A 25,016-nucleotide genomic window follows, 5' to 3' on the forward strand; every position below is an offset into this window, starting at 1 on the left:
GTATGCATTTCATTTTACCTTACTGAAGAGAACTAGAGTATTATCTGGCCAACATGAACAGTGCTGGCAAAATTCTTATCAAAAAGAGTGTGATTTGAGGGTTTGTTACAGGAAGTTTTAAAATACACGCTTTTAACCTTAAATTTTTTCAGTATAATCTTCTTGATATAATTATTATTTCTTAAAATTGCATATTGGCATATCTGTAAGTGCCATCCTCTAAAATGGATCTTGTCTTCAAATATGGAAACCAGTTAAAACTGTTTGGTTGACTGGACATAAAAAGGTTAAATACCAAGCTATGGTTAGAAAATTGTATTTGAATTTCTGTTTAACAATTAGTTTTAAAGATTTAAAGAAAGAAAATATATTATTTTGTATGATCTGAAAAATAACTCAAGCTCTCAAGTCTCCTTTCTGTTTGTAGCATGTTACTGTAACCTTTTTCCTACATTTAAAAATAAATGACTTAATACTTAAATTCATGCTTTCATATAATACTTTTACAGACATTTTATGTGTTTATATTATAGACATTTCCTAATCAATGAAAAAAGTTTAGAAAACTAATGTCTGAAATTTACCTAGTTTAGTTTTAGTCAACTCTCAAATCATACACTTTATGTAAACTTGGTTCAAATTTTTATTTTGAATGAGAATAAGAGTTTGACAGACAAGCTAAAAAAATCTTGATTAATAATAAATTAATATAAATGCTTTCCATATTACTTTGCCCAGCTGTAATTCTTTTTTTTTCAAAGTTGGGTTTATAGATTGCTAAGTGTATTTGCCTTAGAAAAAAAGGAAAAAAATTACTTATTCTGAAGTTTTATATTAGGCAAGAAACTTCTTGCCTAATATAATACCTCTCATCTTTTAAAATGGTACTTAAAGTCCTTCACATCATTGCTTTCAGTAATTCATTTAGTTTCTAAAAGAAAACTGTGGGCATGAGGTTGTGATTTATATGAGGATATTAGTACTGTATAGTATAATTTCAGGTATTTTTCTCTTATGCATTAAACTGTGTACCAATTAATTTGTGTGCCAGTCTTTCCCAAGCTATATAGTTCAGTATGAAACCTTCCATGTTGAGGTTAGGAAAACTTTAAATATGGCAAAGAAACTTATTGGCCCTGCTCACTGTTCATGTGTTGCCAGATGTTTTCTAACAGTTTCTGTGGATTTAATTGTGAATTAGTGAAGTTTTTCATAATAAAATTGATAGTTTACCTGGTTCATGTTATATCTACTGGGTTATAAACTGGCTGAAAATATTATTTTATAATTTCAAGTTTTAAAACTAGTTTAAAATTGTGTAAGATAATAAAATATGAAAAATAAACATTTTAATGAAATGTTTCACTTTAAATCCACATGTAGAAATTGACTAACTGATATCTTTTGTATCTTTTGAGATTGTTTTCTAAAGATATGTTAAATCTGTTTAAAACTAAAAGTCTGTTTCTTCTGTGCTTTTTAACGTCTGTTGTCAGTAGATCCAGTTCCTTTTAAAAGCTGAAAAAAAAATGTTAGCTGGGTTTGGAAAAAAAGCAGCTCTTCCTTTTTTAATTAGTACCAAACACAATTTCAGAAATCCTTATATATTAAGTGTTCTTGAATTTGGGTCACCAATGAAATGTTAATCCTTCCCCCACCATCCAATGTAGTTAAGAAAATCCTGTCTAGATAAATTAGACTGGAAGCTATGAGTTGAAAAGTCATGCAAGTAAGACCATAGGAAATTGTGAATAATTTTGTATTGTCTTAAAATTATTGACATTGTAAAAAAGAAGAGGATGCGGTAACTTTGACAGTTTTCATATATTCATAGTCCGTGACCAAAATCAAATAATTTGTCTTCTTTTTTTCTTACGTAAGTTACTTTTAGTAACCTATATAGTTTATTCTAGGACTCAAATGTCTTATCCTTTATTGTATAGTCTTACAGATAAGAGTTTAAATTGTAGAATAATTATTGTAGGGAAATCAGATAGTGTAATCATTTTGGTCACATTTTATTTGGAATATTAATATCCTTGGTGATATAACTGTCAAAGAGAGAGTTGGCATACACTACCAAGTTATTCAATGATTTCCTGGCCGAAAGACCAGATGTCAAGCAAAAAGCACATTAATTTAGACTTCTGTGAGTTTTTATATAGCATTTGCGGTTTAAATATGAAATGCATAAAAATGATGACTCTTGATATAGTTAATTCTTCAGAATTTTGAAGGAGCCGGATTGGCTGCTATCAGGTATGAGGGCCTGGTGGGAACAGACTTCTAGTTCTGCCATAAAGGTTTGTGCTTCACAAGTTTTAAATCAATTTAAATTTTTAAAACTTAGAGGTTGGGCATATGGGTATTCATGGAAATTCTTTGTTATTTAATTATTAAAAATATGTTTCTCAAATTCACCAATGTAGATTTTTTTCCCCCATAATGCATTACTGAGGAATTCAATTTGATGCTGCTAATCCACAATCCAGAATATTGGGTAAAAAGAGTGTAAAAGCATTGAGTCCATTTTCTGCCACTATACTGTTTACCCTTTTATACATGCAGTGAATCCCAACAAAAGATTGGTTGAAGGAGGGCTTATTTACGCACAAATTCTCTCTGCGTAGGGCTGAGGGTCAGAATCTGGGATCTATAATTGAGAGTCACCGGTCTGAAATTTGTTCTCATTTTTAAGAATTCTGTTTTTATTCTAGTGGAAAGGTAATTAAGAGTGAGGTTTTTGTTTTTTTTTTTGTTTGTTTTTTTTTTTTGACAGGCAGAGTGGACAGTGAGAGAGAGAGACAGAGAGAAAGGTCTTCCTTTGCCGTTGGTTCACCCTCCAATGGCCGCCGCGGCCGGCGCGCTGCGGCCGGCGCACTGCACCGATCCGATGGCAGGAGCCAGGAGCCAGGTGCTTTTCCTGGTCTCCCATGGGGTGCAGGGCCCAAGCACCTGGGCCATCCTCCACTGCACTCCCTGGCCACAGCAGAGGGCTGGCCTGGAAGAGGGGCAACCGGGACAGAATCCGGCGCCCCGACCGGGACTAGAACCCGGTGTGCCGGCGCCGCAGGCAGAGGATTAGCCTATTGAGCCGCGGCGCCGGCCAAGAGTGAGGTTTAATATGCCAATGAATGAAAAGATTTAGAAATAAAAACGTTCTGGACAGTATTATGAAAGTTCTTAGTAATCAAGACAGAGAACATTTTCCTGAAACAAAAACTTATCTAAATAAATTGATGATTTTTTTAGCAAAATGAGGAGTTGATGAAGAAGAAATGCAAATTCTAAAAGGATTATTTTGATTGTGTTTTGAAGAGTCCTTTGGTATAGGTTATAAAGTACTAAATGTAGCTGTTATATAAAACAGTTACACCAGAATTTGGAGTTCTGAAAAGCAGTATGGTTGGCTGGCACCGTGGCTCACAAGGTTAATCCTCCACCTGCGGCACCGATATCCCATATGAGCGCCAGGTTCTAGTCCTGGTTGCTCCTCTTCCAGTCCAGCTCTCTGCTGTGGCTGGGAAGGCAGTAGAGGATGGCCCAAGTGCTTGGGCTCCTGCACCCACATGGGAGACCAGGAGGAAGCACCTGGCTCCTGGATTCAGATAGGCGCAGCACTGGCCATAGCGGCCATTTTGGGGGGGTGAACCAATGGAGGGAAGACCTTTCTCTCTCTCTCACTGTCTAACTCTACCTGTCAAATAAATAAAAAGAAAAAAAAGAGAAAGAAAAGCAGTATGGCAAGTTGTTCCCTAGTATCAGCTTTATTGGAATATAATAAACATGGCATACAATCAAGTGTTATTTTAAATCTACTAATATGTTCATACTTTTTATATTAGGTTTACTTAATTTATTAAATAAATCCTTCGTAGATGTAAACAATAAACTTTAGCCTTCATTCTAAGAAATTATTTTCTTGTTATGTGTTTATCTTCAAAAATATTTTCCTAAGGGGCTTGTTTCAAATTTCTTTGGAAGTTTTTATTCTCATTCTTGAGATAAACAATAAATTAATCAACATATAGATTTTATAATAACTGCATCTAGAGAATCTTAATAATTCTCTAGTTTGTAGTTCTTTTTATTTTTTAATATTGATACTTTTGGTAACTATATATTAGTACTTAAAGATTATATGGTTTCAGTACACTAATACTTTGTGAAAATTTTTTAACATGTATAGATATATAGTCATAAAATTTGTACAATAGTAATCTGTTGAGTATCTCTACCAGTTATAACACTATATAAGATTTGAAGGCTATAATTTAAATTCATAATTTTGCATGGTGATCCATATAATATACTTTTTTGGAATAGCCTTACTAAATAATGCTTTGAATTCCATGCCATAGTAATTAATAACTGTAAGGTATGTGACAAGTACTTGCTACACTGAAAGCACTGTTAAGTACTTTCAGTGTACACTCATGGAGAGGACACTAGCCAAGTAAATTAATATTCTGTATAAGCCTCTTTATAAGTCAACTAAGTTAAAATCATAGGATTTCTAAATCACAGTAGCAACTGTAGAAAAACTGAGGTAAAGAAAATGTTATCATTTTTGAGATCCTGCTACATGATAGGAATTGCGCTAGACAATTTGCATATGATCATGTAATTGTCTCTTAATTGTTCTGGCCACAAAGTACCTTCTCTTCTTTCCTACTAGGGTCTGAGTTCTTTACTCTTTGTTGTTATACTTAGGAAATTAAGCATTTTGTGCTCTCACTTTGGTTAAGGGGACAAAAGGTCTTGGACTAGGAAATGTGTAGGATATTGAGTTGAAAAGTCCGTACCCTTCTCTACAAGTATCAGGATCTGCAAAATGGGAATATGGTTTTTAAATATTATTTAAAAGTTTTCATTTATTTATTTGAGAGGTAGAGACAGAGAAAGAGCACTCCTCTTCTCTGGCTCATGCCTCAGATGCCCATATGGCTGGGGCTGGGCCAGGCCAAAGCCAAACACAGGAGCCAGGAATGCAGTCCTGATCTCCCTTGTGGGTGTAGAAACCCAGTTAGTTGAGCCACCACCATTGGCCCCCAGGGTCTGTATTAGCAGGAAGCTGAAGTTAGGAACTGAGGCCAGGAATTGAACTCAGGCACTCAAATGTGGGACTTGGGCATATTAACATCAAGTAAATAAACATTTCCAAGAATATTAACTTTTAATAACAATGATTCACAGCAATAGACAGTTACCCCCCTGAAATTATTATAACTCCATTACTTATATTTGAAAATATTTATAGTTATATAATTTGAATTTTCTTGTTTCTCAAATTTGCTCTTCTGAACTAATAGAGTTAACATATTTCAGAATTTTTACCACTTACATAGTGTGCTAAATATGACATTAAACCTGAACCCCATTAAAAGAAAAGATAATTCACCTTTGTAGAATGTTATGAGTTTATCACTTCAATAAGGAAGTAAAATTTTAGTTACAAACATGTTGCAGATGAGTTTAAAAGTCTATTCTTCCTTTTATCTTATTATACAGAAATTACACAGTAAATTAATTATATACATGTATACATATATTTATGCTATAGTCTGTGTTATCAGAATGAAAAGTATAAGCAAACTTTGGCCATAACCATTAATTCAGTAACAACTTATAATTTGAGGCTAACCACATTATATATTTCACTGATGAGAAAGTAAACTTGGGCCGGCGCCGCGGCTCACTTGCGGCACCCCAGGTTCTAGTCCCGGTTGGGGCACCAGATTCTGTCCCGGTTGTCCCTCTTCCAGGACAGCTCTCTGCTGTGGCCCAGGAAGGCAGTGGAGGATGGCCCAAGTGCTTGGGCCCTGCACCTGCCTGGGAGACCATGAGGAAGCACCTGGCTCCTGGCTTCGGATTGGTGCAGTGTGCCAGCCTTATTGGCCATTTGGGGGGTGAACTAACAGAAGGAAGACCTTTGTCTCTCTCTGTCTCTCTCTCACTGTCTAACTCTGCCTGTCAAAAAAAAAAAAAAAAAAAAAAAAGAAAGTATACTTGGCCTATTATTGCTGTGTCCCTTAGACATTTTCCTTTTCATTATTCTCTTTGTTTTTAGCAATGGCTTTTATAAATATTGTGACTTACTTAATTTCTGATAAAACAGACAATTTCTATATTTCCTGAGTCTGTAGAACAGCATTGTAAAACTGGTTATGGATTCTCAAACATTCAGAGGCCAAATACTTATATAAAGTAGATGGCATTTCTGTTTTCATGTGTTCTGTGCAGTTTGACTTAAAATAAGTGCACAGAAGTGGCTTACCTTTCTATATGACCAATACAATTGACAGTATAAGCAAATAAAAGTGTTATTGACAAACTATATTGTCAAAAAGAGTTTATTGTTTGTATGTTTTTTTTTCTCAAAAAATTATGTGTAGTAAAATGTTAACTGTTGGTAGTGAGTATGCAGGTATTAGTTTCAATTATTTCATGCTTTTAAAAATGCCACCTGGAAGATAATTAAAATGGTAAGTCAAAATGCTCAATGCATTTTGCTGTGTTCTTAGAAAAATAATAAATATTTAGGATATATTAAATATTAGATACTTGATTGATTATTTTTGGCATGAGTCAAGCATAGTCACCATTCATCCATCAATGCAAGTATATGTTAATTGACAGTGTTTGTTTAGCTCACTGCAGTAAAACTCATTTTTCCCATGTAATTGAAAGTAGTTATTATCAAATTAAATCAGAAAATGAATGAGGAAGTGCCTTGGAGTGCTACCATCTAGATCAAACACACACTCATACACCACCACCACCACCACCCACCACCACCACGTATGTAGTTTTACTTATTTCTATTTATATTTCTTACATATAAGACAGAATAGGGCCGGCGCCGCGGCTCACTAGGCTAATCCTCCGCCTAGCGGCGCCGGCACACCAGGTTCTAGTCCCGGTCGGGGCGCCGGATTCTGTCCCGGTTGCCCCTCTTCCAGGCCAGCCCTCTGCTGTGGCCAGGGAGTGCAGTGGAGGATGGCCCAGGTGCTTGGGTCCTGCACCCCATGGGAGACCAGGAAAAGCACCTGGCTCCTGGCTCCTGCCATCGGATCAGCGCGGTGCGCCGGCCGCAGCGCGCCGGCCGCGGCGGCCATTGGAGGGTGAACCAACGGCAAAGGAAGACCTTTCTCTCTGTCTCTCTCTCTCACTGTCCACTCTGCCTGTCAAAAAAAAAAAAAAAAAAAAAAAAAAAGACAGAATAAACGTAGTATGTCTTTGGAATCATAAAACAATTTGAATATGTTTGCTATCATATTATTTCTATCATATGGACAGAATCCCTGGAAAGTTAAAATAAGTTTTTTGTTTGTTTTTGTTTTGACAGGCAGAGTGGACCGTGAGAGAGATAGGGAGAAAGGTCTTCCTTTTGCCGTTGGTTCACCCTCCAATGGCTGCTGCGGCCAGCGTGCTGCGGCTGGCGCACTGCGCTGATCCGGCAGGAGCCAGTGCTTCTCCTGGTCTCCCATGGGGTGCAGGGCCCAAGCACTTGGGCCATCCTCCACTGCACTCCCGGGCCACAGCAGAGAGCTGTCCTGGAAGAGGGGCAGTCAGGACAGAATCCGGCGCCCCAACCAGGACTAGAAACCAATGTGCTGTAGCTTCAGGAGGAGGATTAGCCTATTGAGCCATGGCACCAGCCTAAAATAAGTTTTTAATATTAGCCCTGCTACCAACTTTTTCTTATGGTAAATATGTAAAATACCTAACATTACCTGACAATTAGTGATCATTCAGTGAACATTGATCTTCCTCCCCATATATTTCTAACTTGCCTTATTAGAAGCTTTTAAAAAATAGATTTTCTCTTGGGGCCAGTGTTGTGGCATGGCAGGTACAATCACTGTAGCGATCCGGCTCCCTCTTAATGGCCTGGGAGAAGCAGTGGAAGATAGCTCAAGTGATTGGACCCCTGCAGCCATGCGGGAGGCCTGGATGAAGCTCCTGGCTCCTGGCTTCTGGCCCAGCCCTGTCTGTCAGGACCATCCTGAGAGTGAGCCAGCAGATGGAAGATATCTGTCTCTCCCTCTCTGTCTGTAACTCTGACTTTCAAATAAATAAATAAATAACTTTAAAAAAATCTCTTTATAAAAATTGGTTTTTAAACTTCATTTTGATTCTTTTCTTTCCATCTCTATTTTTTTCTTTATTTTGAAGTTTTGCCTGTCAGTTGAGATGTAGACATACATGGGCTATGGGATTGACTTTCTGACTGTTACTGTCTCATGTTGACACTCTCGATAGGAACTCTTGTATATAAAAGGACCGTTAAAAAAGAATGATGAATCCTAGGAAAAATAGCTCCTGAAGGAATGAGAATTCTACAAAGTTGACTAAGTGAGAGTTCTTAATAGAATTCTCTTCCACTTTTTTTTAATTGAATAGTAAAATTGCATGGACAATGTTGAAAACTTAGGGTAGAGTGGTTTATGGCTTATCTCCCTTTTTTTCCTAGGCAATTTATTTTGTCCATACTTGGAACTAGAGTAGACTTTAATTCAGACCCAGGTATAAAGCTTGGTGAATTAGGGGCAGGCATTTGGCCTACTTTTTAAGATACCAGGTTGAGATATCCATATCCTCTATTATAGTGCCTGGGTTCAAGTCCTAGCTGTAGACCCTTGGAGGCAGCAGATGATGACTTAAGTGGTTGGGTTTCTGCTACCCACAACTTGTTTGGTTTCCTGGTTCCTGGTTTCACCCTGGCCATGTTCTGACCATTGCAGTTATTTGAGGAGTGAACCAATAATTGGGAACTATGTTTCACTACATCTCAGATAAACAAACAAACATAAATAATATAAATAAAAGATACACAAATGCTTACATATATATATACACACATTCTTTAATCGATTAAGTAAATCAGAAGATTTTAATGATCCTGTATTCTGTTTCCTATTACTCTTTTGTTTATTTTGTTTTAAAGCTTTATTTATTTATTTGAAAGTCAGAATTACACAGAGAGAAGGAGAGGCAGAGAGAAAGAGAGGTATTTCATCTGCTGGTTCACTCCCCAATTGGCCGCAACAGCCAGAGCTACGCCAATTGGAAGCCAGGACCCAGGAGCCTCCTCTGGGTCTCCAATGCAGGTGCAGGGGCCCAAGGCCTTGGGCCATCTTCCACTGCTTTCCCAGGCCATCACATAGAGTTGGATCAGAAGTGGAGCAGCCGGGACTCAAACTGATGCCCATATGGGATGCTGGCACTGCAGATGGTGGCTTTATCCACTACGCCACTGCACCGGCCCCTCCTTTTACTCTTTGTTATCTCTTAAAAAGAGAACCTGGGTTGGGCATTTCATCTAGTGGGTGAGATGCTAGTGTCCCTCATCTAAGTTCCCGGTTTTGAAGGTTGGCTCCTACTCCTGATTCAGCTTTCCTGCTAATACAGACACTGGGAGACAGCAGTGGCTTCCTGTCATCCGCATGGGAGAACTGGATTGAAATCCTGATGTTGCAAGCATTTGGGAAGTGAACCAGCAGTTTGGACCTCTCCCTATCTCTAAAATAAATAAATAAATTTTAAAAATTAAAAAGAGGAATATGAAGACATTGGGATATAGATGGCAGGGATACCTTTAATCTAAACTATATCAAGATGTATCCTATGATAAAATATTGATATATTGTTTGAATAAATCCTTCAGAACTGTTTTATTGTTTTTTCTCCATAATTTTTATTTAGTGATAATTTCTGTTTTTGTCTTAAAGTGAAATTATCTTTCAAGTAGTACAGTATTTTTTTTTAACCTGTACTTCCTGGATCTTCGGCAGTGTAATAACTGTAGTTATCATACTATAGTATAATTGTTTCCTTTTGTTTAAAATTGCTTGAGTTGGAGGATTTTGTCTGGGCTTTAGTCTCTGAACTCAGTATGGACTACTCAGTAGTACTGAAATCACTGAATGATAAAAAAAAATATTTTTCCTGTAACAAGAAAAAACTTAAAAAGGATTGAAATACCACATTATAGTGTTGGATGTTTAGCCAAGCAGTTAAGATGCCCATGTTCTGTATCAGAGTGCTTACATTCAGTAGCTGGCTCTAGTTCTTGATCCCAGCTTACTGCTAACACAGACCCTGGGAGGCAGTGTTGCTGGCTCAAGTAAATGGGTTCCTGCTATTCACATGGGAGACCTGGATTGAGTTCCCAGCTCCAAGCTTCAGCCTGGCCCAGCCAAAGGCATTTGGGGAGCTCTATTTCTGTCTCTCAGTCTCTCAAATAAATTAGAAAGGTTTTTTTTTTGATGTGTACCTACTACATATATGCTTAGATGCTTTGGGTTGTATAGGACAAAATTTAAAATTTAAGCCGCTTAAGAAGTTTCTTGTTTGAAAGGCACAGTAAGGGGCTGAGGGGAGGGGCAGGTTGTGGAAGGAGAGAGATCTTCCATCTGCTTGTTTACTCCCCAGATAGCTGTAAGGGAGTGGGGGGAGCCTGGGCCAGGCTAAAGCCAGGAGCCAGAAGGAGCTTTGTCCAGGTCTACATGAATGCAGGAGCCCAAGCTGTTGGGCCATCCTCTGCTGCTTTCCTAGGCACATTAGCAGGGAGCTGGATCGAAGTGGAGCAGTTGGGTTTCAAACTGGCATCTCACAGGCGGTGTCTTAACTCACTACGCCACAATGCCAGCCCCAAGAATTTTAGAGTTTATTAAGGACACTCTGACAAGGTAAATCATTTCAAGGAAATTTAGATTAAAAATTGGAGAATAATTATTTTGTACTATTAGAATCCTGATTGGCAGTTTGATATATGGGCCAAGAAAAAAATAATTACCAATAAATGAGTAACCTTCTACATCAGCAATAATGCTAATTATTTTTTAAAATAGAGCCTCTAAGCTCAGACATTTTATATACAGTAGCATTTATTTACTTAAAAATATAAGTTGGTAACTTTCTTTTTAAAGAGAGGGATAGGAAGAATGCAGGATTCATTAATGTCCTAAGAAATAAAAAAAAAAAAATCTGTTGTTGTGGCTGTTAAAAGATAGGTATTTCTTTCAGCCTTAGTATATTGTTCTACCTGAAGAGTATTCTGGCTTATGGATAAGACTGCATTTGTAAAAGGATAACAAATTTGGTGAATATGAGTTAACACATTTTTAAAAAGTAGTTTCCCATATGCATTTACTTGGATATTAATAATTTAATTTTTTAAAGTTTATTTCAAAACATTGCTTACTGTAGCATGTAAACTTATGTTGGGTGGGCAGAATACAGTTGGGAAATTGAAACTGTTTATATATAAACATGTAAATTATATCAACCCTACAATTTTTCTTTTTGGTTTTTTTTTTTTTTTTTTTTTTTTTTGTAAAGTAATCTGGATTGCTTATTTTATATGCTGGGATGCTAGTTGTTTTTTCTATTAATACACTTAACTTGCATTCTAGCTTCGCCATTCAGAGACAGGCATCGTGTGGTGGGTTGTGTGACAATGTGTGTCAATAGTGAAGACAAATAGTGCCAGAGACACTTAACCCATCCAATCTCACCCAGGGTATAGGTCGGTCTCGTTTTCAGACTTCTTAAGTCTTTTTTTTTCTTTCTTTCTTCCTTCCTTCCTTTTTTTTTTTTTTTGTTTGTTTCTAAATAGTGGATTGATACTGATTGAAACTAAATCTTTCTGTAAAGTTTTAAACTTTACATTATGTTATAAGAAGAAGACGAAGAAAAGTAGAAAATGAAGGTTGGCATGTAAGGTGTTGACAAAGCAGGTTTGCAGCCACTTTGTGTGTTCTAGATATTTCAGTCTCTTGGCAACATGAATATTGGCCTTATAATTTTTTCTCCGAATTTCTTTCTTCTTTGATCTGAAAATATTTTATCTGAAATTCTTGTATCTGATGACTTTTATCAGACAAGATGCTTAGATTTGAAGTCATTGTTACCGGTAAGAAAAATAAAATCCTTAAAAAGAATGATTAAGGTTGAACCATATGGTTTAGATCAGAAATTATTTCCAAATATTCTGTTTTTTTGATGATTATATTTTAAACAGTCAATAGTGTACTCCTTCTCCGTTCCACTATTGGTTTACTTAGCACACTTGGCAAAATTTTACAGCTTTTGTTTTAATGACTTTTATTGATTTTACTAATTTTGCAAAGATAGTGAAAAATTATAAAATGTGTGTACATATTTTAATATGAGGGATTGGATTTTTATCTTAAGCTTAGTTAAATATCAAGTCTGTCAAAGATTTTGAACTGGTGAAAGGTGTTTGTTTCCTTTGAGGACATTAAACAGTGGTTTCTGATTTTAAAGCTTTCTATTAAAAGTTTAGTTATTCCCATATAAACTGTCTTTTTTATGATATTTTAAGCACTTAAACATTATGGTAGTTAAAAAATTTCTAATGAGCAAGTCTAGAAATAATAGTTTTAAATATTAAAATATAGCTTAAGCAGCATATGTATATAAAATCTATACAGATTTTTATAGGTAGTACTATTTAAAATCCATTCACATCTGTTTCATCAACTTACCTATGTTCTGGATATCCTTGTATTATTCCATGTAGATGATCTCTGCCAATTTTTTAACTTCAACTATGAATATTCATAGTGAATCATAGTGATTCTGTTAATTCTTAAAGCAATATATATAATTCAAGTTTGCCATCATTACTGGTATTTGACCTGGCAAGTTGGCTGCTGCTGCTAATAGTGGAATTATTAAACTTAAATATAGAATGTCATAGGTGAAATGCTTCCCTTCACTGTTAGATTTTAAAATTAATTTGTTGATCTGAAATGATAAATTTCCATTAATAAGTTGTAGAATGGTCTATCATTTTCCATTTTGGTTTGTTGTACTCTGTGGTCATAGGAAAGGCTGTGAAAAAATAAAATTTTTGTGAATTAGACAAAGTTCAAAGATATTAGAGAAAAGTTGATAAAACTTTATTCACATGTTCCTTAGAAAAAGAGAATAATTTAGAAAAATTTAAGAAGTACATTCAAGTTTATGTAATGTTATTAAAGACTTAAGGAACAAATAAAATCATAAAGTTATGAAGCAGAGAAGTTCATTATAGCTGTTCAGTTAGGAAATAAAAATAGGAAATAAATGTAGTTATTTAAACATTTCCATATTGGCTTTTTAATATGAAGCAATTTAAACATAATCTGTAAATCTTTCAGATAAAAATAGATACATAGCACCAAAAGAAGAAGGGAAGTACTTACCATATTTTGTTTTAAGGACCTTAGAGATAAAAAAGAATTTATACCTGGGGCAGGATTGTATTAGCACGTTAGTTCTATGGAATGTCAACTAAGCTGTTTCTTGATATTTTATTTAGGGACACAGTGACTGAAAGGTCTTTATAGATATTTTAAGTACGTTTGCAGTACTCCCAGGAATATTCTTTAGTGCTTTTCTCAAAATGCTTGGAAGCAACAAATGAATGTTTAAGAATCCAAAATGTTTTTTAAATCATTATTTTTATGTATTTCTATTTTAACATAGTGATATTAAGGATTTTTTTTATGGATTAGTATGTAAGTATTATTTTGGATTCTAAATATTTCAAGAAAGCTATTACAGAGCTCTTTGTAGTAATAGTGAATGGTTATTTCTGTATTATAATACCTGTATTGGATAGTGCTATCATGGTAATATATATTCTAGCACTTTGAATAGTTAAAAATCTTTTACATGGCCGGCGCCACGGCTCACTAGGCTAATCCTCCGCCTTGCAGCGCCGGCACACTGGGTTCTAGTCCCGGTCGGGGCGCCGGATTCTGTCCCGGTTGTCCCTCTTCCAGGACAGCTCTCTGCTGTGGCCAGGGAGTGCAGTGGAGGATGGCCCAAGTGCTTGGGCCCTGCACCTGCATGGGAGACCAGGAGAAGCACCTGGCTCCTGGCTTCAGATCAGCGCGATGCGCCGGCCGCAGCACGCTGGCCGCGGCGGCCATTGGAGGGTGAACCAACAGCAAAAGGAAGACCTTTCTCTCTGTCTCTCTCTCTCTCACTGTCCACTCTGACAAAAAAAAAGAAAAAAAACTTTTACATTTATTTGCCAATTCAACTTTAGTATAATACATATCAAATTTTGACTTTCCATCAATTTAATGAAAAATTTGGAGTTTTATTATACACAAAGCACTATAGTTAAGTGTTAGGAGTATGAGGATTCCACCTATGTTCTCACAGGGCTCACACTTACCTTCCATTTCACCACCTCTCCTTGCATAATTCATGGATTTAGGTGATCTCTTGCTAACTAGAACATAACTTCATCATGTGAAAAATTGTACAAGAGGACTTCAAAAGGCTCATGGAGAATAGAATTAAAAATGTTAATTTTGGGTGCAAAAAATTTTTTAAATCCATGCAGTGTTTTTATAATACACATTCTTCGTGGACTTTTTGAAGACCCCTCAGACATTATTATCACATTGGTGCATCAATGATAAATAATACCATGAAAAAAATTTATATTTAAAAAATGTTATCTTAAAATAGGTAAAATTTTTGAAATTTGGGACCAAACTGAGGTATGCTTTAAAAAGTAATATTATTTTTCAGTTAAAGGATACTTCCTACTCTGCTGTCTTCTGACAGAGTTAATATTTTCAGCTTCATAGTATTATGCCAGTAAACCTTTTTACTTAATAACTATCCAGGAAACTGTAGGTAAAAATGCAATAAATATGTGTTGGGTGTCTAAGGAAATGTATAGGATGTTGTTATTTGAGTAAGATATGACTTCATAGTTTGGCATACTTGTCCCAGAACAGACACTTAGATGTGATTGTTGTATCAGTTGGGTTTTGTGATCATGATGGTTTTGAGTAAGATGTGCAAGGTAGAAAAATATTTTAACCTCAAAGAGCAATGCCATATCTTGCATATTAAGTTCTTAAATACCACTGAGTTAAAAAAACAAAAACCCCATTTCTCCTAATATATACTTACAGCACACTTCTGACACCAGATGTGTTGTGGGTTTCCTCTACACATCAGGTTGAGGACTCAGTCCCACTAGACTGTCTTTTACTTCCACTGTCAGTACCAGGCTCCCAGGTGTTGTACCTGCACTTCTGACGTACTGGATAGAAATTAGGGTTCCCACTGTTCTTCCTTGGGTTCAACTCATACACTAGAGCAACTTGCAAAACTCAAAGAAACACTTACTGCTGTTTAACAGTTTATTATAAAGCATATTTTAAAGAACACAAATTAACAGCCAGATGAAGAGATAAACGGGGTGAGGTCTGGAAGGGTCCTGATGCAGGAGCTTTCATCCTGGTGGTGTTGGCATCACCAGCCTTGTAGTACATCCACATGTTCTTGTTCACCTTCCTGGAAGTCCCTGAACCTCTCAGTCCTTTTGGGTTTTTGTGTAGGTGACATTACATTGGCATACTTGATTAAATCATTGACATTTAATGATCGACTCAACCTTCAGCTCCTCTCCCTGCAGAGCAGGTGTGAGTTGAGAGTTCCATTTCTCTGAGAAATGACTGGTACCCCTGGCAACCAGCCTTCTATCCTATGGTTATCTAAGAACTTTTTAAAAATCACTTTATATTAATATAAATAGTTGAAAGGGACTTGTTACAAGTAACAAAAGATTATCTTTCACATTTATCACTCAAGCTAAAGGCTAAAATTTTAACAAAAGATAATCTTACTGCTCTAGTTCAGGGATAGGGAGTGTCTGGCCCACTGGCTAGTTAAGGTCATTTGGTCTGGCCCTTCTGATGTAACTGCAGGTGGGACTTGAAATTTAATAAATCTATGGCAGGCTAAATTTTAAGTTGATAATTTTGTATGGCCTAGGAATGACTTACAAATATCCAAGTGGCCCATGGCAGAAAAAAGCTTCTTTTTTAAAAAAAATTTAAACTTGTATTTAAGTTACATGTTTCATGTATTTCATATATACACATTTGGGAACATAGTGATACTTCTCCCCTACCCTCCCTCCAGTCTATGCTCCAACTCTTCTTCCTCCTCCCTCTCACATTCCCACTCTTAATTTTTACAAAGCTCTGTTTTCAGTTTACTTAATGATCATATAGTTAAACTACTAAGTAAAAGATTTCAACAAATAATATGAAGAAAAAAAACACTGTTCCTCAACAGAAGAGACAAGGGCTGTAAACAATCATTGAATCTCAAAATGTCTGTTTCACTTCAATAAGCTTCTTTAGTTTCTTAGGAAATTACAAGAGATATGAGAGCTGTGAGCCAGGAACCATGGACAAAAACAAACAAAAAAAAAAGTTACAGTATCACAACCATACAACTTGCTTCTGAGTTCATGATTGCTTTTTACCTGTACTTTTGTCTGTAATGGACAGGGATCTTACGAGATGTTCATATTCTGTATTCTCACGTGTATGGTACTTAAATTCAAAAAAAGTTTGTGGGAGAAAGCTGCTTTATAGAAATGCAAGTTTGCAGCATTCATGCAGCATACTTTGTGTGTTCTACTGCAAGTACAGCACGCTGCATACTTGTATTTCTCTGAAAATGGGAAAAAATAGGCTCATACACATATAAAACTTTAGTTTCATTTTCACCAATAGTTGGAACAGATGGAGGAATGTTTTATGTAATACTATTTCTATTTTTTCTAAAATGAATTCTGTAGTATTTTTCAAAAAACAAGGAAGAAACTTTATATTTAAACCCAAAGTGGCTACAAATCAGCTCCTAAACTGTCACTGACATTAGCATCTAGATTTTGTAGTTTTTGCAAATCTTTTTAAATATTTATTTACTAAGAAGACATTGCATTAATGCATGATACAAACTTGATAAATTTTTCTTTAAATTGGAATGCAGTTTAAAGTGACTGAATTTTCTAATTTCAGCTACTGCATTTGACAAGGATACAAACTGGAAAATGGAACTGGTATCATCTAATCGCTTTAGGTTCTTGAACAGTAGTTGAGAAAAATCTTTTCTTGTGGCATTATGTAGATCACATTCTTGATGGCTAAATTAATTACTGTGCTCTTCAGCCTTGACAGTAATGAAAAATTCTGGCAGATATAGTTCTTTCAAGTAATTTAAGTATTTTGATACACTTTCAATTAAAAAGTAGACACTTGGCACTCCACTTTTGATTATCCAAGCATTTATATTCTTACTGTTGTTAGCATTATCAGTCTTACCTTAAAATGTATATAAATGTTGGAATTCCAATAACTGCATGTCACAGTTTTAAGTTGGATTATACACTTTATCACAGTGGCAGACTTGGATATAGATATATTTTAAATTTAGATTTAAACATGTTTTAGTTGTCTGTCACATATTACCTATTTTTATTTTGTGTGTGTTTGATTATAATAAACCTCTGTATATCTTGTATAAGATAAATGGTGTTTCTAAAATTTTGAGACTGACAGCTTTCAACCTTTGCAGTATTAGTGTACCTGTGAAGTTATGCTGTAAAAGGTTAGAGAAGTCAACATTTTCAATAAGCTGTCTTGGCAAATTGCAATTCATTCTGAAGAGAGATTCCGACATCTTTATACTAGGCATAATAAATGAATTGTTTTATAAAAAGCCTTTTTATGGAAATTAATTCTGATGTTCTCAAGATTTTTCAGGTTTAACTTTTTTATTAGACTTCATCAAATAATATGTACTGTTGCTGTATTTTAGGAAATTCCCTTAACAGTCGCAATTGAATAGGTCTTTTAAAGAGAGAAAACTGGACAGTGGTAACCACTTGCTGAGCATGTATTTGGGTGCTCTATAAGATAAATCCATCCAGTAATCAGCCCCTACTCTGCTTTTCATTCTGTCATAAGAGATAGATTGATTTATTTTAGAGCTCATGGTTTTTATGTGCCACTTCCAACTTCTGGAGACTTTGAGTGGTTAACTTGTTTGTTGTTTACAACCCAGCATATTCCGAATCATACTTTTTCCATCTTTATTCTCCTAGATTTACAACCAATCATAGTGACGATACCAGTTCCATTTTGCCTCCAATTCAGTTGATTATATACTTTTTTTCTATTTATTTCTCATTTTATTATTGATATCTGGAATAATCAGCAGCTCTTTTCTCATTTATTTTCTCATATTTTTATTCCAGGATTTGCCTCTGAAGCAGGGAGTGTCTGCATTAAAAATGACCTGTAGTTCTCTGCTTCATAGGTTAGAAACTTATTTTAATATTTTGTGGCTAAGCACAGTCCCACTTTTCAAATTCTATAATGAATTATTTAATTGGCATTGAATGTGGACCACAGCATTTATTTCATATTGGGGTTTTCTTTATTACTTTAACTGATTAAAATTCAACAGAACATCCAGCTCAGGCAATAAAAGCTTTATTCTTGCTTTACAACTTAAAACATTAAATTAAAATTTAAAAATCTATATTATAACACAAGTAAAATAATGCTATTTGGGCATTTAAAAATTGCTTTTCTTAGGCTTTGTCTTGCTTGAAGCATTTATATTCTAAAACTTAACCAAATTCCAACTATTCATTTTGGGGAAAAACAATCAGTTCACAAATCACATATTCAATGGGACTGCTAGCCAGCATAGGTAAAAACATGTATAGTGTATTTACTCTTGAATTGTACACTGCAGATGCTTCTTCAGCTCCCTCCTCTTCCTCCATGGGCGGTGCTTGCAGCTCCTTTACCACCTCTTCCAGCCCTACCATTTATTCTACCTCAGTCACCGACAGCAAGGCTATGCAAGTGGAGGGCTGCTCCTCAGCCGTGGGGGTAAGTAACAGAGGGGTAAGTGAAAAGCAGTTAACCAGTAACACAGTTCAGCAGCATCCATCAACACCGAAGAGACACACAGTCTTGTACATCTCACCACCACCTGAAGACTTGCTGGATAACAGTCGGATGTCCTGCCAGGATGAGGGGTGTGGATTGGAATCAGAGCAGAGCTGCAGTATGTGGATGGAGGATTCCCCCTCCAACTTCAGTAACATGAGCACCAGTTCCTACAATGATAACACTGAGGTACCTCGTAAATCACGAAAACGAAATCCAAAGCAGAGACCGGGGATCAAACGACGAGATTGCGAAGAATCTAATATGGATATATTTGATGCGGACAGTGCCAAAGCACCGCACTATGTGCTTTCTCAGCTTACCACGGACAACAAAGGCAACTCAAAAGCTGGAAATGGGTTGGTATTCATGTTTTTTTAAAGTTCTAGCACCATTATGCAAAACAAAAACATAAATCACTCCCAACTTTTCTTAATTGCTTAACTTAAGCTTGCATATAAAAATGCTAATTTTATCTTGGAAATCCTTGAAAACTTTAATATTACCAAGTTTTACTAGAGAAAAAATATCAATAGATTATAGTAGGTTTATAGTTACGTAGTACAAAATGAAAATAATCTGTTTTGAAATAGCTTTTAAATTTTAAATGGATTTATTATTTTTAAAAGGAGTTAAAAGTGTTTTTACTGATTAGACATAGCTAAAAATGTGATGACTACATAAAACAATTCAAAATGTTCACTAAGAGCTGAATTGTGTTCTCATTCACATTGTATCCTCATAGGGTTCACTATTAATATTTTTTTAGAAGATTTTGGACTTTAGTTTTCTTTTTATCAGATGGAGACAAGAAAAAATAAATTTTTAAAAAATATTTATTTATTTAAAAGTCAAGTTACAAAGAGAGACAGAGATGGAGGCAGAGACAGAGAGGTCTTCATCCATTGATTGACTCACATTGCCCACAGTGGCCAAGGCTAGGCTACACTGAAGCCAGTAAGCTTCTTCTGGGTCTCCCACATGGGTTGCAGGGGCCCAGACACTTGGGCCTAATTTTGCTTTTCTCAGAGAGCTAAATTTGGAAGTAGAACAGCCAGGACACGAACTGGTACCCATATGGGATGCTGGTTTCAGAAGTGGTATCTTTACCTGCTATACCACATACCAGCCTTGAAAAAACTAAATTTATGGTTTAATTTTCACAATTTAAGTTAACATATTTAAAATTTTTTTCATTTGATACATTGTGCCAATACAGGATTTTTTTTAAAAATCATTAAATTTTTTTTCCCTGTGATTTTGAGTTACTTTTTTGGAGGGCGATAGAAAAGGATCACAGTGTATGAGTTTTCTTCCATCTCTTTCAGTTCACACTACTCTTAAGTGTATATTTCAGTAGCCCTGTTGAGGGATATTCATTGCTATGATGCAGACTAGTATGATTTATTTTTTACTTTTAATTTGTTTAGTGCTTCAATTATAATATTTAATTGCTAGCCTTTTAAAATTAAGATTTTCTTATAGTATATTCAGCATTGTCTGATAAAATATAACTTGCTAGATTTTGAGAATTACTTTTTTGGGGAGCAGAGTATGATCCTTTAGATGACATCAGGTTCTCCTACCATAACAGGTTGTCACAAGAAGAGGTTGAGAAGCTTTAGGTTGGTTTACTGTAGGTTGATGACGTCAGATTTTTAAAAAACATTTTTAATATAAGGTGAACAAATTTTATACATTTCATATATATAGATTTAGGAGCATAAACCTCTTGCCAAAATCTGCAATTTTTTTAAGATTTATTTATTTATTTATTGGAAAGAGTTACAAAGAGAAAGAAAGAGACAAAGAGAAGAGAGAGAGAGATCAGCCATCTGCTGGTTCACTCCCCAGATGGCCACAATGACCAGGGCTGGGTCAGGCCAAAGCCAGGAGCTTCTTCCGGGTCTCCCACATGGGTGGCAGGGACCCAAGCACTTGGGCAATCTTCTGCTGCTTTTCCCAGGCCATTAGCAGAAAGCTGGATTGGAAGTGGACCAGCCAGGACTCGAACTGACATCCATATGGGATGCCGGTGCTGTAGGCAGCAGTTCAACCCACTGAACCACAGTGTTGACTTTGTTTTTTTTTTTTTTTTTGTTTTGTTTTGTTTTGTTTTTAATTAAAAGTCTGATTACATATAGAGAATATCTTTTACATGTTAAACATCTTTAAAAATTCCCTTAATACATTTAAAAGTAATACCTATCACTTAAATAATGCTTATTCTGTACTATATTCTTACACTTTTGTTTAAAACTCTGCTGAGGTGATAAAATTTTAAAAATGCACATTTAAGCACTTTTCAGTTTTAGAAAGTCAAGATTAATAGATTACCTGAAAGAAAACAAGATGTAGCTTTTTTCTAAAATGCTGCCATTTAATAAAGTCAAGAATTCTAGAATGTAACACTTACAGAACTACTACAAATAAAAATAAGGCTGTGAAACATAATACCACAGATCACTTTAGTAATCATAAGGTTCATGAATGTCATTAAATATGTGTGTATGTTTATTTGGGCTTCAATAGAGAAAGAGGGAGATTTTCATATTTGTACCAAAATAGATGTTAAAGGTCCAAATCAGCAGCAAAAAAAAAATTTTGATTGAGAGATCGTCAACAAAATGATTTGCAGTTGCTATTAAAGAGATGTCTTGACCTACATCTTTTCTGCTTCTGCTTTTGTGTGATAGATATATCTTAGAAAATGATTTGAGGTTACCCAGGGAAAGTATAATGACATTGGTCAAGACAGAATCTTTCATGAAATAATTCATGGAGCAGAAACTCCATCAAGCAGCAGAAGAAATGTCCAGCTTCTTAGGTAATGGAAAAATATTTGACACCAGTATATGGAAATGATGAAAAAGTTGAAAATTTTAATTTATCAGAATTTTTATTGAAAAAAAGATGAGATCATATGTAATATGTAGAAAAATAGGATTTGAAAACAATTTTCAGAGCATTTCAAGCTAAAAGCCTTAATATTCTTCAACAATGCAAAAGATGTTAAAAACATGAGAGATCAGGTATGTGAAGATAGCCTTAGAGTTGTTGTGCCATAAATTTGCAGTTTCTAAAATGTTAAGTATTTAGAAAATGTATTTTCAAATATGTTTTATACAGCAGTTTATTGATCTTTGAGCTACCACAAAGGAATCTTGGTAACCTGTGGATGGAAATAGTATTTTTATACAACAAATTGTTAAGGTGTTTAAGAAAACAACCTGGTTGATTGAATCTTCTGAGAATCAGTAGCCCCATGTCCCTTCTAGATTTTCTTGGAGGATATGATCTTATGTGGATGTGAAACCTATTTTAGGAATTTTGTATTTTTGTGGCATAGACAACCAGGATTATGCAGCACAAGGAAATTAGAATGTCAATATTTTTAAAAGATTGTATTTATTTATTTTCAAGTAGAGTTACAGATAGTGAGAGGGAGAGACAGAGAGACAGGTCTTCCATCCACTGGTTCACTCCACAAATGGCTGCATTGGCCGGAGCTGGGCCGATCGGAAGCCAGGAGCCAGGAGCCTCCTTGGGGTCTCCCACATGGGTGCAGGGGCCTAAGCACTTGTACTATCTTCCACTGTTTTCCCAGGCCATAGCAGAGAGTTGGATCAGAAGAGGAGTAACCAGAACTAGAACTGGCACCCATATGGATGCCGGCACCTCAGGTGGAGGATTAACCTGCTGCACCATAGTGCCAGCCCCAGAATGTCCTTTAAGACATGAATTAAGTGTACCATGATAGTATATTTTCCTTTTTAGTTGTCATTAGAAGTAAAATCCCATATAACTCTTACTGTTTTAAGTATAAAATCCCATATACTAACAGTTTCCTGGTTTTTCTTAAGCCATCGTACCTTAAAAATTTGTAATTTGAATGACTACTTTTTGAATAATGAGTTGATGTTTTCATGTTTTAACATGCCTATACATCTAAGTATGTATATATCCTATTGTTACATTTAAATGTAGACAATAAAGATATTTTAAGGACTTTTAAAGTGTCATTTCACAAACTGTTTAATTATACATGAAATTTTTCTTTAGGCCATAATATATATACTTTGTCAGTACACTCAGTTGTCTTTATCCCAAGTGAAATATTTTGTTCTACTGGAATGGTAAAACTTATTATCATTTATTTTCCCTCATAAATTATTAGCTTGATTAGCATAATTATACATCAAATTTTCTTTATATTTCATTTCAAAAACTTTTCCTTTTTATTATAAAATTAATGAGTATGAATTATAAATACTTGAAAAAATACAAGAAAATGAATAGCCCATAATTCAGTCACTCAGTACAACTGCTGTTAACATTTTGTTTTGTTTTCTTTTAGTTTCTTTGTATGTATATTTAGAAAAATTTTTTTCATAGTTTCAATAAATGAGGATTTTTTTAATCAAGATGTGTATAAAACAGACTATTACTATTGAATTTAATGTATAAAGAACTATGTACTGTTCAGAACAAATGTTTTAATTTCCACCCAGAATAATGAAAAGAAAAACAGGGTTTATTGCCCATTATTCCAGCTCAAACTTCATTATTTTGTTCATAGAATTTATTCTTCCAGGACCTTTTAGATTACACAGGTTATCTTTTATTTAGTTATATCAAACTTATATAATGGTGTTCCTTTTCAGTTAGGATCTAGTCTTTATCATCCTAATATTATAGAGGCTCCATATTTGTTCAGTTTTCCTTTCTTTGTCTTTTGCTTCTTCCTGGTTGCCTTCATCAACAGATATGTCTTCAGCTTCTGTTACATGTTAGGAACTCTGCAAGATCTAAGATATATGAAAGTAATTAAATGTAGTCCTTGAACTGAGGACTTTTCATTTTATCCAGTCAGTCTTTGCACTGCTGTGCCATTTCCATCCCTTCTTCCCTCCATTCTTCTTCTCCTTTCCTAACCAGAGGGTTCAACTCAGTCCTCATTTCTGTGGAGGGAGGGTACTGCCTTTCCTTTCTTTGTTCTTGATTGAAATAGCAACTTGATTACACTTGGAGGGGTAAACATTAGAGCCAGGTTTTAGACTGCTTAATTCATCAATTTGTAGTTTTAATTTTTCTCCTGGTACCTGTTTGCTTTTGAAGATTTTGTTCACAGTCATCTAAGTCCTGGAACCTCTTTATGAGTTGAAACTTAAGACTGGGACAGTCACAGAGGAAGTGTTATAGGTCCTGACTCTATAAAAATGTGCATGTTAATTTTAAATCTACATCATGTTGCTCAAAAGAAAATATAACCAACAGTATTGCCTCCTACTTATTTCCATCACGTATCTTCAGTGCTTCAACTATTTTACAGATTAAATGTGCCGACCTAAAGTCCTAACTACCATTTGGGATATTGTTTTTCTTTGAACATACATTCCACGTAACAAATATATTGTAAACAAATTAGAAGCACAATTTCAAAACTAAATTAGGGGCTAGCACTGTGGTGCAGCAAATTAAGTCTCCACTTACAGTGTCAGCATCCCATGTGGGCGCCAGTTTGAGTCCCAGCTGCTCCACTTTGGATCCAGCTCCCTGCTGGTGCACCTGAGAAAGCAGCAGAGGATTGTCCAAGTGCTTGGGCTACTGAACCCATGTGGGAGACCTGGATGAAGCTCCTGGCTCTGGCTTCAGCCTGGTCCAGCCCTGGCCATTGTGGCCATTTGTGGAGTGAACCAGTAGATGGAAGATCTTTCTCTCTCTGCCTCTCTCTCTCTGTAATTCTGCCTTTCAAATAAATAAATAAAATATTTTAAAAAAAGAAAAATAAGGGGCAGGCATTTGGTACAACAGTTAAGATGTTGTTTGGGTCTCCCACATCCCACATCAGAGTGCCTCGTTTGTTTCCCAGCCCCACTTCCAATTCTGTCTTCCTGACATTGCATCCTGTGATACAGCAGGTGATGACCTAGGTGTTTAAATCCCTACCACCCATGTGGAAGACTTGGGTTGAGTTTTTAGACTGGTTTTTGGCCTTGCCCATCTTTGACATTTGACCAGTGAACCACTGGGTAGAAGATAGCTCTCTGTCTCTGTCTGTCTCTGTCTCTCTCTCCTTCTCCCTCTCTCTCTGTATCTCTGCCTTTCATATATTAATTAATTAACTAGTTAATGTAAAAATACTTATGTACATTAGATTGTCAATGCTGTTAAGCCCAGATTATAAAATATTTATTAAAAACTTTTATTATT

At 35.5% G+C, this 25,016-nt stretch overlaps 1 protein-coding gene and 1 long non-coding RNA gene across 12 annotated transcripts in view; both read left to right on the plus strand.

Annotated features, from left to right (window-relative positions):
• The window catches only part of NFAT5 (nuclear factor of activated T cells 5), a 155,857-nt gene that overhangs the window by 81,350 nt on the left and 49,491 nt on the right, over positions 1-25,016 (plus strand). For 4 of the 11 annotated variants that reach the window (XM_070062631.1, XM_070062634.1, XM_070062630.1 and 1 more), the window contains 2 exons: positions 18,098-18,159; positions 18,604-19,162. In XM_070062631.1, coding sequence (XP_069918732.1) covers positions 18,633-19,162 — 530 coding nt within the window. In that variant the 5' untranslated portion in view covers positions 18,098-18,159; positions 18,604-18,632. Of the gene's footprint in view, positions 1-11,420; positions 11,534-18,097; positions 18,160-18,603; positions 19,163-21,499; positions 21,631-25,016 lie in introns of those variants that run through there. The other 7 variants (XM_008257549.4, XM_008257550.4, XM_002711666.5 and 4 more) reach the window with 4 other exon arrangements.
• LOC138846563 (uncharacterized) lies at positions 8-10,947 on the plus strand. Its single transcript, XR_011384068.1, has 2 exons — positions 8-2,739; positions 3,118-10,947. It is a non-coding gene; the product is annotated as an uncharacterized lncRNA (long non-coding RNA).

The sequence above is a fragment of the Oryctolagus cuniculus genome, chromosome 18 (assembly GCF_964237555.1).
Source record: "Oryctolagus cuniculus chromosome 18, mOryCun1.1, whole genome shotgun sequence".
NCBI classification, from domain to species: Eukaryota; Metazoa; Chordata; class Mammalia; order Lagomorpha; family Leporidae; genus Oryctolagus; species Oryctolagus cuniculus.